Source organism: Anguilla rostrata, chromosome 9 (genome assembly GCF_018555375.3).
Source record: "Anguilla rostrata isolate EN2019 chromosome 9, ASM1855537v3, whole genome shotgun sequence".
Lineage (NCBI taxonomy): Eukaryota > Metazoa > Chordata > Actinopteri > Anguilliformes > Anguillidae > Anguilla > Anguilla rostrata.
Window position 1 is genome coordinate 37,019,399 of NC_057941.1, and position 17,496 is coordinate 37,036,894.

General features: G+C 38.2%; 1 protein-coding gene across 3 annotated transcripts in view; it reads left to right on the forward strand.

The window, feature by feature from the left end:
• The first annotated feature begins 1,487 nt into the window (after positions 1-1,487).
• rb1 (retinoblastoma 1) overlaps positions 1,488-17,496 on the forward strand; it is a 195,198-nt gene continuing 179,189 nt past the window's right edge. Inside the window, exons 1-4 of one of the 3 annotated variants that reach the window (XM_064352020.1) lie at positions 1,488-1,846; positions 2,806-2,926; positions 8,244-8,347; positions 8,959-9,093. In XM_064352020.1, the coding sequence (XP_064208090.1) occupies positions 1,740-1,846; positions 2,806-2,926; positions 8,244-8,347; positions 8,959-9,093 (467 nt within the window). In that variant the 5' untranslated portion in view covers positions 1,488-1,739. Of the gene's footprint in view, positions 1,847-2,805; positions 2,927-8,243; positions 8,348-8,958; positions 9,094-17,496 lie in introns of those variants that run through there. The other 2 variants (XM_064352021.1, XM_064352023.1) reach the window with 2 other exon arrangements.

Here is a 17,496-nt window from a genome sequence, read left to right on the forward strand (position 1 = left end):
AGTTTTTTTCCTGGTGTTTTAGACATTCTTGAAGCATGATTGGAAAAGGAAATCTGGTTTTGTACAACATCGGAAGTACTTGTAATCTCTACAGAATGAAGATTTTTTGAATTTCTTTGTTGTTTTTCAGAATAAACATCCTGCCCTGTATGTATGTGAGACTTTCATAGCATCAGGGGATTTGGTCATTTTGGCAAAATGTGCCAAATTATGTCTAGGTGTCAACCACATGGCTTGCTGGCATCCAACTGTTGGACTTTTCAGGCAATCCAAACCATTTTATCATTCTTTATATTCATATGATTTTGTATCTTAAAATTGGTTAACCCCAATTTTGCAGTGTTTATCCCAAAATCGGGATTATAGTAGCTTTGTCACATCCGTGAAGCATGGCCCATATGTAGACATTTACGGAATGTAGACACACGAATGACAAGCCGTCAAACATGTTTGACAGATTGAATATTTGCCGGTTAGGGTTAGCTAGCTAGTCAAATGATAGCTGAAGTTGCGAACTCTTTTAGCATAGGCTACTGGACTACCAAATATAAGCGTTAGCTGATTACGCTTTCTGCCAACCGATTATTTGGTTAAGTAGGCTAAGGGAAATAGTAAAAATGACTTGGCTACCGAAAAACACTTCAGAGGAGGATTATTTTATGGTCGTCTAGTGCAGCTGTAAATAGCACACGCCATAATGAAATCACTACGAAATGGGATGCCTGCATTTTGGTCGACCGTGGACGATGAGTCGGAGCCGGAATGTCAAGGCCAAGAGGCGCCACCTCCCACCCCAGTGACCATAGACTGTAGCCCCTACTGTAGCTTAGTCCTCTGCGGTAATCAGGAAGTGATGCAAACTGTACCTCATTGGTCCACAACAAATATTATAACAGTGCCCAAATGACACAATAAATCATGAAATCGACCCATGGACAGTCATAAGACACATAAAATACACATATTGTGACTATTTGTTCTTGTGAGAAAAAATTATAGACTTTGTATTTTCACCGCATTTGTACCGTAGACATACATGGAAACCGGATATGAAAACACCTATACTGGAACCAACCGCAGTGGCGTTAGTGAGCAACAAGACCAGGAAATGAGCTTCAAAAACTAGGTCTGTTTCTGGCCGCTTGGTTGATAGGCTACACACTCCTCTCTTGAGGGTCTAGCAGCGATTATAGCCTAACTATCGGAGATTTTAAGTAACGGGAGATAAAACTTTTTTTGTACTCCACGTAGATCATAAACCCTTGAATATAAAAACGACTAATTGAAATCGGTTGAGAAATGTAAACGTTACAGTGCTTTTTATCCAGAAAAACCGCAGCTCCCCCGTTTACTTGTACTTGTTTACAGGCCAGTCTTGCCTGGACCAATATGGCGGCGACGTTGACGTAAGATCCAAAGGCCAATGCGGCGTCTATGCATGTATGTCTATGATCCCCGGTCCCCTGTCTAGAGCGTGGGGAACAGGAAATGACATAATTTTGGCGGATGTTCGTTTCTACAGTTTTCCCGCGATTTGGGAGAAGAGCGAATCAATCACTTGCTACCTTATGAGCATTAATCAACCCTTAGCGGTTTTGTGCTGGGGTTGTCTGACTGGGATTTAAATTTAAAACGTTGTTAGAGTGAGACTGTACAGGGGTTTTAGCGACTCTGCTGTTCATATTTAGTTTCACAGGTTCCAGCACCGGATCGTATTTAAAAAAAAGTAAACTGTCGACATGCCACCTAAAAAGCGTAGTACTGGGACACCTCTCAGCAAGGAAATAAAGCACAACGCAGTCGACTCCACAGTCAAGGATACTATTTCAGAATTGTCTAGTGACGGGTAAGTCGACGTTGGTTAAAGGTCTTTTATTTTTCTGTTTCACATTGTCCGCGGTGATACTAGTTTTTGTCATTGAATACTAGCTAGCTAACAAATTACTGTTCAGTGGTTGTTGGACTTATCAATGGTTATTTACCAGCTTCCTAGAACCACAGTTGTATTACTGTTTGAATCACCTAACTTCGTTAATGGCGAAATGAACAAATTAATTGAGTGAATGAATGTGCCTGTTTGTTTTGGCCTATCACTACCGGGCTGGGTAGTAGCTAGGTTGGTTAGCAAGCAAAGTTACCATTTTTGTTGGGGTAGGAGCCTGGAATTACAGCACTGTACCAAAATGCAGTTTTCATTAAATGAACGGTAGTCTCAGGCTAAAAAACGCCTTAAATCGTCACAACTCGATTAAAAAAAAAAAAAAAAACGGCTATAAAAATCTAAATAAAAAGACCAATGGACTTAGTTGAGCAGATTAAAGTCGGTAAAGTTGGTTTATGACAGTCGATTTCCTCAAGTTATTTGCAGCACAATGAGCACAGACACGGATGAACGACTTGATTTAAATTGGTAGGTGCTTTTATTGCTGTATTTTGCCGTCTCCTGATTTGCCACTGCTTTTGGTCGCAATCCGCCAGCCAACAATTTATTAGAAACTTATCGCGCGACACATAGGCCTACGATTTTATGAAAATATTAATGTAGCTGTGTTATCTTGCCATTCTGATCAACTTAACTACGTATTAAAGGTGCTGTTAGAAGAAATGGACATTTCAGTAATCAAGTTGAGCGATTGGAACTTTTAATTTTAAGTATAATTATATTTTTGCTGTTGAGTTTCTTTAGTGGTAGTAAAAATCTAAAAGTTGACCCGTAAAATGTATCTTGCATTTTATATATTTTGTTAAATTATACACATCATGTATGGTTTTTCATTCACACATCCTTATGTCCCTGATGTGCAGAGTCAAAGACAAGGATGCAGACTTTGTGACACTCTCTGAGAAGTTGAAGATTAATGATGAAGTGTGTGACCATGCCTGGAGCATATGGGACTCAGTGCGAGCCTCTAAGGACATTGTCCTGGTGAGTAACCACTTTCTGAATCTTGTGAAGCCAAATCGCCTTCACCCACAGGACTTTCCACTATGAGGCTGATTTTGTTGGATGTTGACCAACTAAAAAAAACAATTTGTGTGTGTGGGGGTGGGGTCCAAATTAGAAAATAATCACTTTTAGGGGGCCATGAACCAAAGCTATGAGGCACCCTATTGTATTCCTTGGTTTTATTATGATTGTATTTTCAGAACTTTTCCTTTTTTCCATAAAAAAAGTGGCCCTAAGTTGTTCAAACCTTTTGTGTTTTAGGTGAGATTTGGCAGGTAGATAAAGAACCTGAAACCACATGCTCACAGCAGACTGGAATGCATAAAATGCTGGAGGGATTCTATAACAAGTAACCAAAATAAAAAAAACTTTGAAATGCCATAACTTTTGAACCGAGACACGAAACACTCCCGCACCTCCTAAAAATGAACAAGTAAAACTCAAGTGTGCCCATTAGATCCTCCACTGTTCAAATTTTATGAAAATAATGAACCGTGAGTTGCATGAACCATGGATCGACAGAAAAATGTGTGTGTTGCATGCTTGTACTGGTTGCTAACACGCTTGAAAATAAAAAGTTCCTACATCAGAAATCAATTGTTACATGCTGATCAATCAGTACCATAACAAAATATGCAAATGAGTATGCATCATTCCTGGATGCAGTGGGCCAAAAGGGAGCGCTTTGACATCAATATGTACCAAGTTTGAACATGATCAGATAAAAAATATGGCTGCCACAAGGGATTAAATATTAGGAATTTTAGGCCATTTTAATTTGTAAGAAATAATACTTGAATTAAAAAAAAAAAAAAAAAAAGATTATTCTTCTCCTAGACTATTTGAACAGTTTGGTAAAAGAGTCCAAAATCCCAAATAATTTTTGAAGTTGTATCAACGCTGTTGTTCAGTTCAGACCGGCCGACCAATGGTGTAACTTCATAGCTGGGCCGACCAATGGTGTAAGTTCATCACTCACTCAGTCACAGACATTTGCGTTTGTAGGGCTGGCCCCGCTGTTGCGGTCCAGCCAAAAATTGTGGTGGTAGGGTTGCGTGGCGTACTGGAATTAAAAAAGTATTGTGGTACCAAAATTTGAGAACAAATTTCTCAAATGCTATATCAGCAATTGGAATTTTATGAAACTGCACCTGAGATTGCTTTCTATTAGTGCCGAGCGATTTAAAAAATTTTTTTTAGTCTGATTCCGATTCGGTATTGGAAATTAATCGCTGTTTTGTTTTTTTTTGTTTTTTAAAGATATGAATTTACCATGAAATAATGGAATTTAAAAAAAAAAGTTTTTATTGAAATGTTAAACACTAAATAGAAAGTTTTAAAGCTTTTTCTATTTTCAAAGGCTTCAATGCCATGACTGCGTATTAGCCTACTGTAAACCACTTTCATAAATGTCAAATAAAATAACAAAAATATATGTGAATTTCTGATGTGTACTTTTCACTTATAATTTGTTGACTTACACCCCTTTTGATAGGCTATAGGCTGTGGAACTGAAGAGATTTTCTTCTTGGCAGGTTTTCATTGTTCCTTGTGAGACACGTTAGCATTTTCACGAGCAATGTTGACAAAATCATTAGTCCAATTTCGAGGCAGATATAACATTCTTCCGAGTAAAATCTACCAGTTTGTTAGAAGTGCTGTTATGGAATATATACAGAAGGGTGACAAATTAAAGGAAAAACCTGAATAAATGAGTGGGGAACATAATTCATGCAGATGCTTTCATACAGGTGTACGGCATGATACAATTAAGCAATTAACATTCTGTCATGCTCTGTGTCGTGTATAAAAATGCTGAACAGTCCCAGTTGACCTCGATTTTGGATCAAGATGGCAAGAGGAAAAGATGTAAGTAACTTTGAAAGAGGGTTCATTATTATGGCATGGATGACAGGAGCTTCAGTCAAATACTGCTGGACTAGCTAGTGTTACAATAGGAATAGTGACTAAAGCGACATCGGAAAGACATCAGTAAACAGAGTTGGAAATTGTAGTTGATAGCAGACATTCGATGACAGTGATGCTTGTTCATTAGTGTGATATGTAAGGAAAACAGAAGAGCAACTCTTCTTCAGGTGATGTGAGAAGGTCAAAAACCCTAGGCACTGGTCCTCAGAGATGTGGGGAAAAAAGTGATATGGTCAGATGAGTCATCCTTCACTATATTCTCGACAAGTGGGCGACTGCATACGTGGCATGCTCTAAGAGAACGGTACAGGCCTGAATACTTGACCCCTACAGTGTGGTGGTCTGGTGGCTCTCGTGACCAGCAAGGCACCAGTGAAGTAGCCGCAGAAACCGCAAATTACTTTTTTTTTTATTGCTTTAGTTTTGGCCATTTTGTGTGTGTATTTAATGTTTTTATTGGCTGATGTAGCTAAATGTCCAGTGAAGAGATGTATGATGTTCTGGGCTTTTCTGATGATGTAATCAGTATGAAAAAGAAGTAGCCTGGGGCTTTATTGTTTGGATGTGTGAAGTTGTTTTTGAATTCTGCCTGTTTACACGAGGTCAGAAGGTACAGAATTATGTTTTGAAGGGTTGAGAGTTTGTGGTCATTGTGGCTGTTTTTGTAGGAAACCCTGAAAAGTGGCAGACTCTTGGTGCTGCATAGGTATGAGGCATGCACCAAGGCGTAACAATGCAGACAACTTAATTTTTTATTTAAAAGCACCTTTCATGCAAAAAGCATCAAACATAAAGAACATGAAAAGTTGAGGCAATATGTCAATAATAAAGCAGTTATCTGAAGATAGCACATCACCCCGAAGTGCAACGCAGCCTGACATCAAGTACAATCCAGAATGATGGAAACTGTCCATATGAGGAGAAATTACTCTGCTGCCCCCTACTGTCGAAAACCTGAAAGCATTTCCCTCTGGCCGGGAGAACCTCTACAGCAGAGGCAAATCTGTCACCTGATATGTTATAGGGCTGTCAAAAAATATTAGATGTTCGAAAACTATTCGAAAATTTTCTTTTTTTAAAGTTCGAACCTAAATTTGAGCATTCGAATATTAGTTTTGAATCCCGTATATTGTAATTAACATGCAGGCTTTCATTTCATGCGGCAAATCATGTTCATGCACGCATAGTTCATTTCCTGCGCTAACGTTACTTCCTCTGTCAACAAAAAACGTTCATCCCTGGACCCAGGGCAAGTGGATCGTCTGGTTTTCCTTGCCAATAACCTCCGGTGATACTTTCAGCGCCATGGACGCCGAACGTTACTGGTCAGCTAGCCTTGCGAGCCAGTCTCTTTTTTCACTTCGTTCAACAGATCTGGTTAGCTAACAATTTAGGCTAAATAATGTTCCCATGGCAGGCTATGTTTCCTTTCTTTTCTGAAGATTTTGATAAAAATTGGATGATGAAAGAAGTTAAACAAACTAAACAGAGTAAGTAATTTATGTTGTTTTAGTACAGGTATTAGCCGTTTGAATAGTTTTTGTGTTAAGAAATAAACAGGGATTTCCTATAAACAATCATTTCCCTATGATTAATAAATGCCGATTTGTGGCAAAGTGCTTTATTCATTTGCGCATTAGGCTATAGAAACTGAAGGGGGCTCATTTATAAAATGAACTTGCGTCAATACGTCAAGTGAAGACCTGACGTAGAGCCACGACCGTTTCCACGGTCAAATCGAGTCATGTTGAAATTTTATGAATCACTACTTTGACGTGATTTTCTACGCACGCGCCACACAGTTAATCTAAAATACGTTTTATAAATGAGGCCCCAGATGTGGTAACCTAGTATTAAAGTTCACCGATGTCCTCTATTCTATTGCCCGCTTGTGGAAAATAGTAGGCCAGTTTAGAGGGAGCGTCACGTGCATATTTTGCCCGACAATAAGAAGCTTATTTTTGTGAATTATAGGCAAATGATATTCGAATATATTCAAACTAATTACAAAAGCTAATATTCAAACTCAATTTCATGGCACTTTTGACAGCCTTAATATGTTAAACCAATGTATGCTACGTTTCTTTTTTAGTGAACCCTGATGAGGACTGGAGTCATTGTTAGCAACTTTGTTAGTGAAACTGGCTGCATGTAGCCTACCTAGATAGCATGCATGCTGTATTAAATTCAGTTTCCTTGATTGAAATAAATGCAGGTGATTTACTGAGCTAGCTAAGTTGTAACTATAAACAGTAACAACGGTTCCCTAAGATGGAGGGACATCTTGATGGGAGAACCGAATTTGCCATTGCTGCAGCTAACTTGCAACACACACTTTGCTGGAATCTGATCCTAAACCACAGGCTCTGTTGTCATGCCTGCCCCTCCCAACACAGAAAAGAGCACCATGCTAGGAAACATCCTGAACACATTTAGAATAACAAATCGTTGGTCATGGTAGTGCTATAGAGCTCCAAATATAAAAAATGTATATATTTTTTGTCAGTCGTTACAGCTGTTGGATATTCCTGTCATACAAGAGAGATTAATTGCCACATCAGGAACATGTATGCATTGAATTGCTGCCATTTTGCATTTTCCATCAGAATCCAATCAGAATAAAGTATTGTTTTGCATTTTATGAAATTCTCGAATTCTTTTGTTTGCTCAAGTGCGTTGTGCCATTGCAAGACGTTCTGTATTAATTTAACATGAATGGGTTAGACTACAGTTTATACTAGAATTGGTGTACTTTAAACATACTTTAAATGAATCTCATCATGATCATACCGATTCATTATTAACATTTAGTGTTGAAGCTTGACTAATTACATAAGTACATATTGTAATCATATTTCTAAAGTATGTTACCTCATTTGAACACAGAAAATGAGAATCAACATCACTTGCTTGCAGATACACAAACATTGGCCATATAGTATGTAGTTCATTTATGCCCCTAGACTTCCATCTTGTGGCCGTTTCATACAAGTGTGTTATATTTGGTGTATTTTGATTAAACAGTTTTATAAAATGAACCATTCTGTGGCAAGTTAAGTACTTCATATTAGTACTACAGGCTCCTCTTAGTCTTGTCATTTTCTTTAAAAATTACTCTATCTTCTGCAGTTTCAAAGCACTGCATGCATTAGTTGTTTCATGCTCAAATACAAAAATATGTGGCACTTAATATTTCAGGATCAACAGTCATTAGCTCTTCACTCTTGTTAAACTTCTGTGCATCTGAAACAAATGATAAAAAAGTACTTGAGTGGTTGGCCTCCTTAATTGCTATTTGCAGATGCATTTTATTTTGTTTTGTATATTGGTTAAATTTTCTTTTGACGTGCGGTCTTTGTTGATGTAGGACACCAACCTCAAGGTCTGGGGTGCTTGTCTGTTCATTGCGGCGACAGACCTGGAGGTCATGACCTTCACCTTCACTGAGATACAGAAGGCTGTGAATCTAAAGTGAGTGATAAAGCAGATGTGGTGAAGTGTCAAGTGGTGGCACTTTGTGTTTTTCAGAGCATCTATCAATTTGTGTGTCTGTTTTTCTTGCACATGTTAGGAAAGGTGTCTGCTTAGCAAGTAAATAATGTAATGGACCAAGATGACAAACCTGCTGATTTAAAGAAACCCAGTTTACCTATACTCAATTGTCTGAATCCATGTTAAAAATAATGCAAATATTTTTTAACAAGTACTTTTTAAATTGGTGCAATTCAAGTATTAATTATATCATTTACTACCTTGCTTTGTTGTGCTGTAAAATGAACAAATATAGATTTTACTTACACCAGTATAAAATTGTGATGTTGAGTTGTAATTACTGATGAAGGCATTGGTCACATGGTGGATTGTAATTTATTTGAAGTACTATTTGAATATTTTAATTTACATCCTCACTAGGACTTTACCTAACCCTTTTGCTCTTTGCCTAATTTGTCAGATTTTCTGAGTTTCTCTGGCTAAGAACATACGGGTCCTTTAATGCTGTGTATTATATATTGTGTATAGCCATGGTCCATCTGTTGAATTCCGTATTGCTTACACACTAACCTGGTGCCCTCTGCCTGCAGTGTGAAGCAGTTCTTTAACCTTCTGAAGAAGTTGGATGTAAACATGGACACCATCAGCACCAAGGTGAATGGCGCCATGGCCCGGCTGGAGAAGAAGTACGAGGTGTCCCATGCGCTTTTCCAGCGCTTTGAAAAGTGAGAGTCCCTGTACCGCACAGCAGGGAAGAAGGGCGTGTTGACGCCTACCGTCTCTCCTGTGTACTTTAAACCAGACCTGGGTCAAATACATTTCGGAAAGACTTAGGAAGCACTACTGCAGATCCCTGAGAATCTTAACTAAACCTGCTGTTTAGTTAAGATTGGATAATCTTAAATAAGGTGGATAATCTTTAGTGTCCCCTTTATTGAAATGTTTTGTCCTTTATTGGTCAGAATTTCACGTATTCATACAAATGTAATTCTTTTCAGATAACTTCACAAGCATGTATGGAAGATTCAATTTCCTAGCCATTTTGGCTATTTAGAATTAACCAAAACATACCTTTATGTGATATAAGTTTGGTTTGAGTAATGGAATACTCATTATTTAATTTAGCCCCTTTGAACGGATGCAAAATCCTCACCCATTTAAAGCTTTATAACTCCAGTTGTGAGCATCATGGAGACTTGGAAAATGTCTTAAATGAAGCAAAACCGTTATACCTTTTACTATACTAGATTAGATTATATTCTAAATGAGAGAAATAAAGTGCCACAAATGCAATTATCTTGGGGGGGGGGGGGGGGAGAAGAAATTAACTTTTTAGTTTGCAGTGAAATACTGAGATTGCATATTTTGAGCAGGTTAAACTATACTTGTCCTGGATCAAAAACCCCTTGACCACAATTGCGCAAAATCTAAGGGTGATATGCAGAAATACTAAAGTATGAAGCAAAGCAGTACGCAGTGTACCCCGTGTAGAGTTGGGCCGATGTAAAAATTTTCAAACCGGTTTGATATTAAGCCAAATACCGGACTGGACTGGTAATATCGAATTTTACCACAACGTGTCGCACGTGACTCAGCCGCTCCCGAGTGGATCATAATGAGAGCCCATGAATGAGAGTGTAGCGGCTTTACCGTTGTCAAGCAAAACTCTGGTGGGTAGGCTAGTTCTATTTGGACCGTTATGATGCAAAAACTGTGGTTGGTAGTTCTGTTTGGACCATTGTTACGCCAAAACCCCTGATCTTTAATTCTATGAAAACAACTATGAAAAAATTCTATCAAGAAAAAATAGTTCCTTCTCATTTTATACCCGCACCAATTTTTGTCATTACATTATTTAATAAAACTGCATGAAACCATAAGTCAATCAAATTCATCTCCCTAGCTCTGTCTTGCTTTTTAAAATGGTTCGGTCACGCAGTGTAGACATAACGTCTTTCTAAGACCCTCTGAAACAGGTTTTGAATGCCAGCTAGCTTTATCATAGATTCGCTGTCACTTATCACCTAGCCAATATTAAAATTCTTGGTTTTAAGTCAGAATGGTCTCACGGCATACTTGTAATCCCGGCTAGCTAGCTAGCTAACTATTGAATTGTATTCAAAACAGCGGTTACTATAAACGCAATCGTTCACAAACATACGGATGAAAATGCGTCCCGTAGCCATGAGTTAAATGCGGAACGCCTATTCTACTGTCCAAATAAGGGACGATTCCAAATTTTGCGGGATGGTTGGCAACCATAAATAAAGCTAGAAACAGTAACTAGAAATGAGATTCAACGTTGCCATCAATTGTGAAATTGGATAAGGGGAGGGAATGTAACAACAATTCAAAAGCAAAACAATAATGTTGCTTGATTTGAGCTACCCATTTTATAATGAAATTTGATCTCCTTGTTGCCGGCCTCAGCACTAAATTGGGCACAGCCTGTCAATCTTTTTTTTTTTTTTTTTTTTGCACTCAGACATTAGTGTCTTCGTTTATAAACAAACAATATTATGTTAATCACGTTGTCATTTTGCTTATTACTAATACAATACAAGTTGGATTTAGCGCTGTTGGCACAGGTTGCTGATGTAGGCTGCTTTTTAATTTGGCAGAACGTCTCATAATGACATGCCGGTTCAGTCGGTTTGCTTAAAATCAAACCGGTTTAAGCTTGTACACCGGACCGGCAAAACCGGAAACCGACCCAACCCTAACCCCGTGTCTCCAAATCTATCCAAAATGTCTCAATTATGCATTGCTTTAAATAACAATATAATCATACATTCTGCTACAAATCAACTGTTTTGACTCAAACTCACTTTTGCATCATTTTGTGAGTGAGCAAGAGGTACAAGCGCAGTGCAGTACAGGGATCCAGAAACATCCAAAATCTCTCCAAAAATGAGTAAAATTCTTTTTGTCCATTATAAAGCATGTAAATGTGCCCCTTAAGATGGTTTTAGATTAAACTGTCAGATTTAAAAAAATGCTAAAAACATTGTGATACAATGTGGTTCACGTACCTACATATGTAATCATCAACACTCGTATGTTTTTCTGTACTGTAACGTATGTAATGTTTTTTGTACAGGGATGGGACAGCATTAAAACAATAGTCCACTGTCCACTGAAACGTTTTGTCGATGCTCCCGCTTCGCGTCAAATCCGGTGCATGAAACATAAACAATGACTGAGCTACAGTATGAAATAGCCTCATTATAAATAGCACCTAATTTCAAAAATAGTGTATGTAACCAAAATATTTTTAGTTTATTGTGTACCTCAGTGAGCAGTGTTTTCCCTGCTGTATTGGCATGTCTGAGAGGTATTGTTGGGTTTATCTAGTTGCTGTGACGGAATACATAAATTTTTAGTGGTGAAAAAATATTTTTATGCCCAAATGGACACACTTGTCCATTGTGTCAAGGCTGGGGTGTGTGGTTTCAGATGAGCCTGCAGGGTGGGGGTCCTTAAATGGATGACCTTCGTGACAATGATGGCGCTGCAAAACTCCATATTCAACATATTTGTCGTGTATTGTCTACTAATAAAACTAGAACACAGAGATTGTGTTTTCAACTCATAGTTTGATTGCAGGGGCGATGACTGTCTGAGTTGAGAAATCTAGGCACGCGGGATGCAAACCACTAGGGGGATTGCACAAAGGGGTTAAAGCGATGTGCAAGCATTCTTTTAATAATAAAGTATCACCAGATTATTGTACATTACATACATTTCAGCTTGTGTATCCAGTATTGTCACAACAAAATCAAGATATTCCTATTATGGTGCTACAATTGGCTTGATTTTCAGATGCAAACTGGACATAATGCGGTTTTCTTGTAATGGGTGTGTTGGCTGCAATTGGTCCTGATTTAGTCTCCATGGTAAACCGTTCACTCATGATGGGGTATGTTTCTACTTATTTCAAATGTGCAGGAAACCAGCCACTCCCAAAGAAACCAAGTCTAGGCACTTCAGTTCTCAATTATAGTCTCCAAACAAATTTTATCTGCAATCAATCGGAATTATATTTTTGAAAAACTGCTTTCTGGCTTCAGACCTCTTCATAGTTTTGAGACAGCACTCCTAAAGGTATTTAACCCCTTTGTGCAAGCCCCCTAGTGGCCAGGATGCCAGTGTCCTGAGATTGCTCAACTCAGGCATTCAGTGCTCCTGCAACCAAACTATGAGTGGAAACGACAAACGCAGCGTTCAAGATTTATTAGTAGATTATACTATACAACTATGACTCATGGAGTTTTTAAGTGCCACCATTGACATGTAGATCATCCATTTAACAGGCACAGCCTCCCTGCAGTTTCATCTGCAACTACAACCCCCATGCATGTCACACTGGACAATAGCATCTATCTGAGCGTTCATAGATATATTCTTTCACCACTTAAAATTTGTATTCTGTCACAGCAACAAGATGAAGCCAACAGTAGCCTGAAGGTATGCCAATACACTGAATAGCAAAATAATTGAGAGGAATATTGTGGAATTATACCACGTCATTCTACTAACAATAAGTAATAAATATACAACTTATCTTTGGTTTTACACATGAAGTCCCTTTCAAGATTCTGTGGTCATTTATTGTGTTGAACCAATCGGTTCAATTGAGAAATAAACACAAAAATAGAAAGTGTGTAGGTATTTATGACAGCTATGTGCAAAATCTATTTTATCTTATTTAGGCCGGTGTCTCTTGTTTCAGTTAATTCTAGTTTGGTTGATAACTCTTTTATCCATTAGAGGACAGTATAATCTTTCCAGCGGTCAACCCCCAGTACCTCGTTGTGATAGCCTCGCACAAACAGCAAGAGTGGTTGCTACAGTATAGTGTTGCGCAGTGAACCGTGACATTACACAGTAATATACGAGTGCTCATTGTACCGTAATTGCTTTTTACTTCAGTTTTTGGAAGACGTTGGTATTTTTGCTTGTAACACTTCAGTTATTTGTGTGATATTTTTGACAGTTAGTCGCATTGGTTGTAAGAGACACCCGTTAGCCTTTGCTAATGAACTGAGAATGTACGTATTTAACATTTGGTGGTTGACTTATAGGCCTATCTTTTAGTATAGGGCAATTGTTAGTATTCCCTGGGCAGTGTTAGTAATAGTAGTGTCTTGCTTTATTAGAATTCATACCACTCATTTGTAAAGCACTTTTTGTTGAGAAAAGTCAAAAAGACACTTTAATGAGCAGCAAGGCAAGAAATGGAAAAAAATAAATAAAACTAAAGAATGACTTTTTACATTTTGCCAAGATTGCATTTGTGGCACTTTATTTTTTACCTAATTTATGAATATAAACGTGTCCAAGGTAGTTTTGAACTCTCTCGTAGCTTCACCACAGCGTTGATGGGACATGTTAAGAGGCTACAGGTTCAATGTAACTCTAGCAAGTCCAGTTTATCTAAACCTGTTATTGGGTAGTGAAAATGAATCTGAATGTTGAAATTTATTTATTGAAATTTAAAAACATTTCATCTGAAGTTGCGGAATTGACTTTTAGCTACACTATTCTGTGTGCACACAAATTTAATTTAGATGTTGTTTCTTTAGCATGCTGTGTTTTTTATGCAAGCATTTGCTGATAAAGAAAGCTCTGAAACAATTGATAAAGCGTGCACTAAGCCTCCACTGCTACTCAGTGCGAAAATGCTAAGTGACAGTAACTGGGTACGGAGCAGGATAGCAAAGACACAATTTCATCTGGTCAAAAACGGTAAACTACATTCAAAATGAACTTGAAAAAGACTAATTTAGGTTATACTGTAATGTATACAGGGTTTCCAAGCAAGGGTAAATGTCATGATAGGTAGATCATAGAGAGGGTCGATGTTTTTTTTTTTTTTTTTTTTCCCTCCAGGTAGTAAGGCAAGTTTCTTTTTTAAGAAAAACTAATTTTTTTGTGTTCACTAGTCACGTATTTATAAATTCTCCTTTTTAAATGCTCTTAAATGCTTTCAGCTCAATGGGAATAACCAAATTGATTGCTTAGTGGGAATCAGAGGGGATGCGATCAGAATTAAGTAAGAAACTGGGTGCAACTTCTATATTGCAGGACTGTGAATGAAAAGTGGGACAGGTTCAAAAGGGTTATACTTGATGCACAGTGTAAATTCATTCCAAAGGTGTGGAAAAGTAAGTTAAAAAAGCAGTTTCCACAGTGGATAAATAAAGCTATATGGAAGAGTTTTAGGAAAAAGAATAAACTGTCTAAGATATATAAAAATTACAGTACTGAGTGTAATAAGGCTGAATATTGTAGTATGCATGCTAAGGTTAAAAAAGAACTAAGGGTAGCCAAAAGGCTCTATGAAAGGCAAATTGCTGAAGATGCTAAAAGTAATCCTAAGCGTTTCTTTCAATACTGTAGTAGGGAAAGGAAAGAGGAGGTTAAGGGCATTAAAAATAATGATGGAGCACTGCTTTATGAGAATAAGGATATTGCTGATGCCCTAAATGACTACTTTGAGAGTTTTACCAGAGAAGTGGTTACTAATAGGCCGGAAGGCATATTCAATACTCCGAATGTCTTGGCAGATATTGAGATAGGGGATATAGAAGTATTAGATAAATTACATGAACTAAAGACAAATAAAGCAGCAGGCCCTGGTGGCATATACCCAAGGGTACTAAAGGAGTTAAGTGAGATTGTTTTTAAACCACTGGCAAGTATTTTTAGACAGTCTTTAGAAACTGGAGAAATACCTGAGGACTGGAAGCAAGGTAATATAAAACCAATACGTATATAAGAAAGGCGACCGTACTGGTCCAGGAAACTACAGGCCTAAGAAACTACAGGCCTGTCAGTTTAACTTGCATCACATGTAAAATACTTGAATCTATCATTAGAGACAAACTAGAATTATTTCTTGAAAATAATAACACCCTAAGGGATAGCCAACATGGTTTTTGCAAGGGAAGGTCATGCCTGACAAACCTTTTAACATTCTTTGAGGAAGCTACCAAGTGTCTGGATGGTAGCAGGGCTTATGATATTATATACTTAGATTTCCAAAAAGCATTTGATAAGGTACCACATGACAAACTCATTCTCAAAATGAGGACAGTAGGAATTACAGGAGGCATTTCAGAGTGGGTTCGGAACTGGTTACGGGATAGAACACAAAGGGTAGCAGTAGGAGGGTTCTTATCTGAGCAGGGTATTGTGGGAAGTGGAGTTCCACAGGGATCGGTGCTGGGTCTACTGCTCTTCCTCATTTACATAAATGACCTTGACACGGACATTGAAAGTACACTAGTTAAATTTGCAGATGATACAAAACTGGGAGGTTTAGCCAACAGTTTGGAATCTACTAAAGTAATCCAAGAAAATTTAAACAAAACCCAGAAGTGGGTAGAAACCTGGCAAATGAAATTCAATATAACTAAATGTAAAGTTCTACATGTGGGGAATACAAACATAGGGCAGGATTACTTTATGGGTGGTACAAAATTAGAATGTGCACATGTAGAAAAAGACTTGGGAGTAATAGTTGATCAAAGCCTATCAGGGTCTGGACAATGTGCTGTAGCAGTAAAAAAAAAAAAAACATTGCCAACAGGATGCTGCAGGATTCATAGCCAGGAGTATAGAGTATAAATCTAAAGAGATCATACTCACCCAATACAATACCCTTGTCAGAGTATTGTGTGCAGTTCTGGGGACCGTACTACATGAAAGGCAGAGGCGCTGGAAAAGGTCCAAAGACAGGCAACCAGATTGATTCCGTGTATAAAAGATAAGTGTTATGAGGAAAGGCTTGAGATGCTTGGGACTTTTCAAGCTTAGTAAAAGGAGACTTAGGGGAGATTTGATTGAGGCTTTTAAATTTATTAAAACAAAGTGAACTACAGGCAATTATTAGGGGTCCAAGCAGCGAAGCTGGTGGAACCCTATTGTACCTGTTATGATTATTATTATTATTATTCTTATTATTTTTCTCCGCTAAAAGTGTCTGAGGCTCAGCAACCATACGTCCTAGAGCAACCAAATTTGGCAGGTGGCCCCCCACTACTCAGGCACTGAAAATCACCTATGTCGGCCAGATGGTGGCGCTATAACAAAGGATCATGCATAAAAGGCCATAACTCCCACACCATAAGTTAGATCAACACAAAACTTCATGGACCTATGCATCTCAACGTACTCTACAACTTTGCCATTGGGACTACATATGTCCGCCATATTGTTTGCCTGCCATTTGGACTTTTTTATTAGGTGGGGTGCGGAAGAGCTGTGGCTCCAAATCTAAACGGTTACGACATGTAGTAAAGTTCTTTACGGCAAGCGACATCCATGGCGACGCAAGTAATCCGACACCGTAGGGTCTAGTTTTTATCAGTGAGGGGACGGTCTGAACGTCGGGGAAGCAATGGAAGACAGTGCCAGCCAGAGTGCATGCTAGGCTACCAAAAGTTTGTTAGTAAAAGCTTTTTGAGAGGATGAATAATTATTTTTCTTGAGCATGGATCCATTTGAAGACCGTATCGGGTGAGTTCGTTTAGTCTTCAAATCTGTCATTATGCTGAGAAATAGCTAAACCATTTTATTGATAGTATTTGAGTTTCTGTGCAAACGCGTGAAAACACGCTGGTATAATAAAACAATGACGGTAATACATATGTTATGGTTCCGTTGCTACCATAACATAACACACTATCTTGTGTCTACAGCTGCAGTTTCTCGCTGCAATTAGTAATATTGAATATAGACAAAAGACGCAATTTATGCTGAACTATGCGGTTGTTCCCTGTACTTGGAACGGTACTTCTCTCTAGGGTTTTCGACACACTTGGTTATACACTTTGTTGTACGTCGCTCTGGATAAGAGCGTCTGCCAAATGCCTGTAATGTAATGTGATATTCCGTAGCAACAAGATAAACCAGACATTAGCCCTAAAATATGCCAATACAGCAGTGAAAACGCTGCTTACTGAATAACAAAATAAACGAGACAACGTTTTTTTAAATTATACCTTGTCATTATACAGTCAATATCTGGGACTAAGCATTTAATAAATATACAATCTCATCATCGGTTTTGCGCGTAGAGATGTCCCTTTTGCGAATGAGTGGTCATATATTGTCTTGGACAA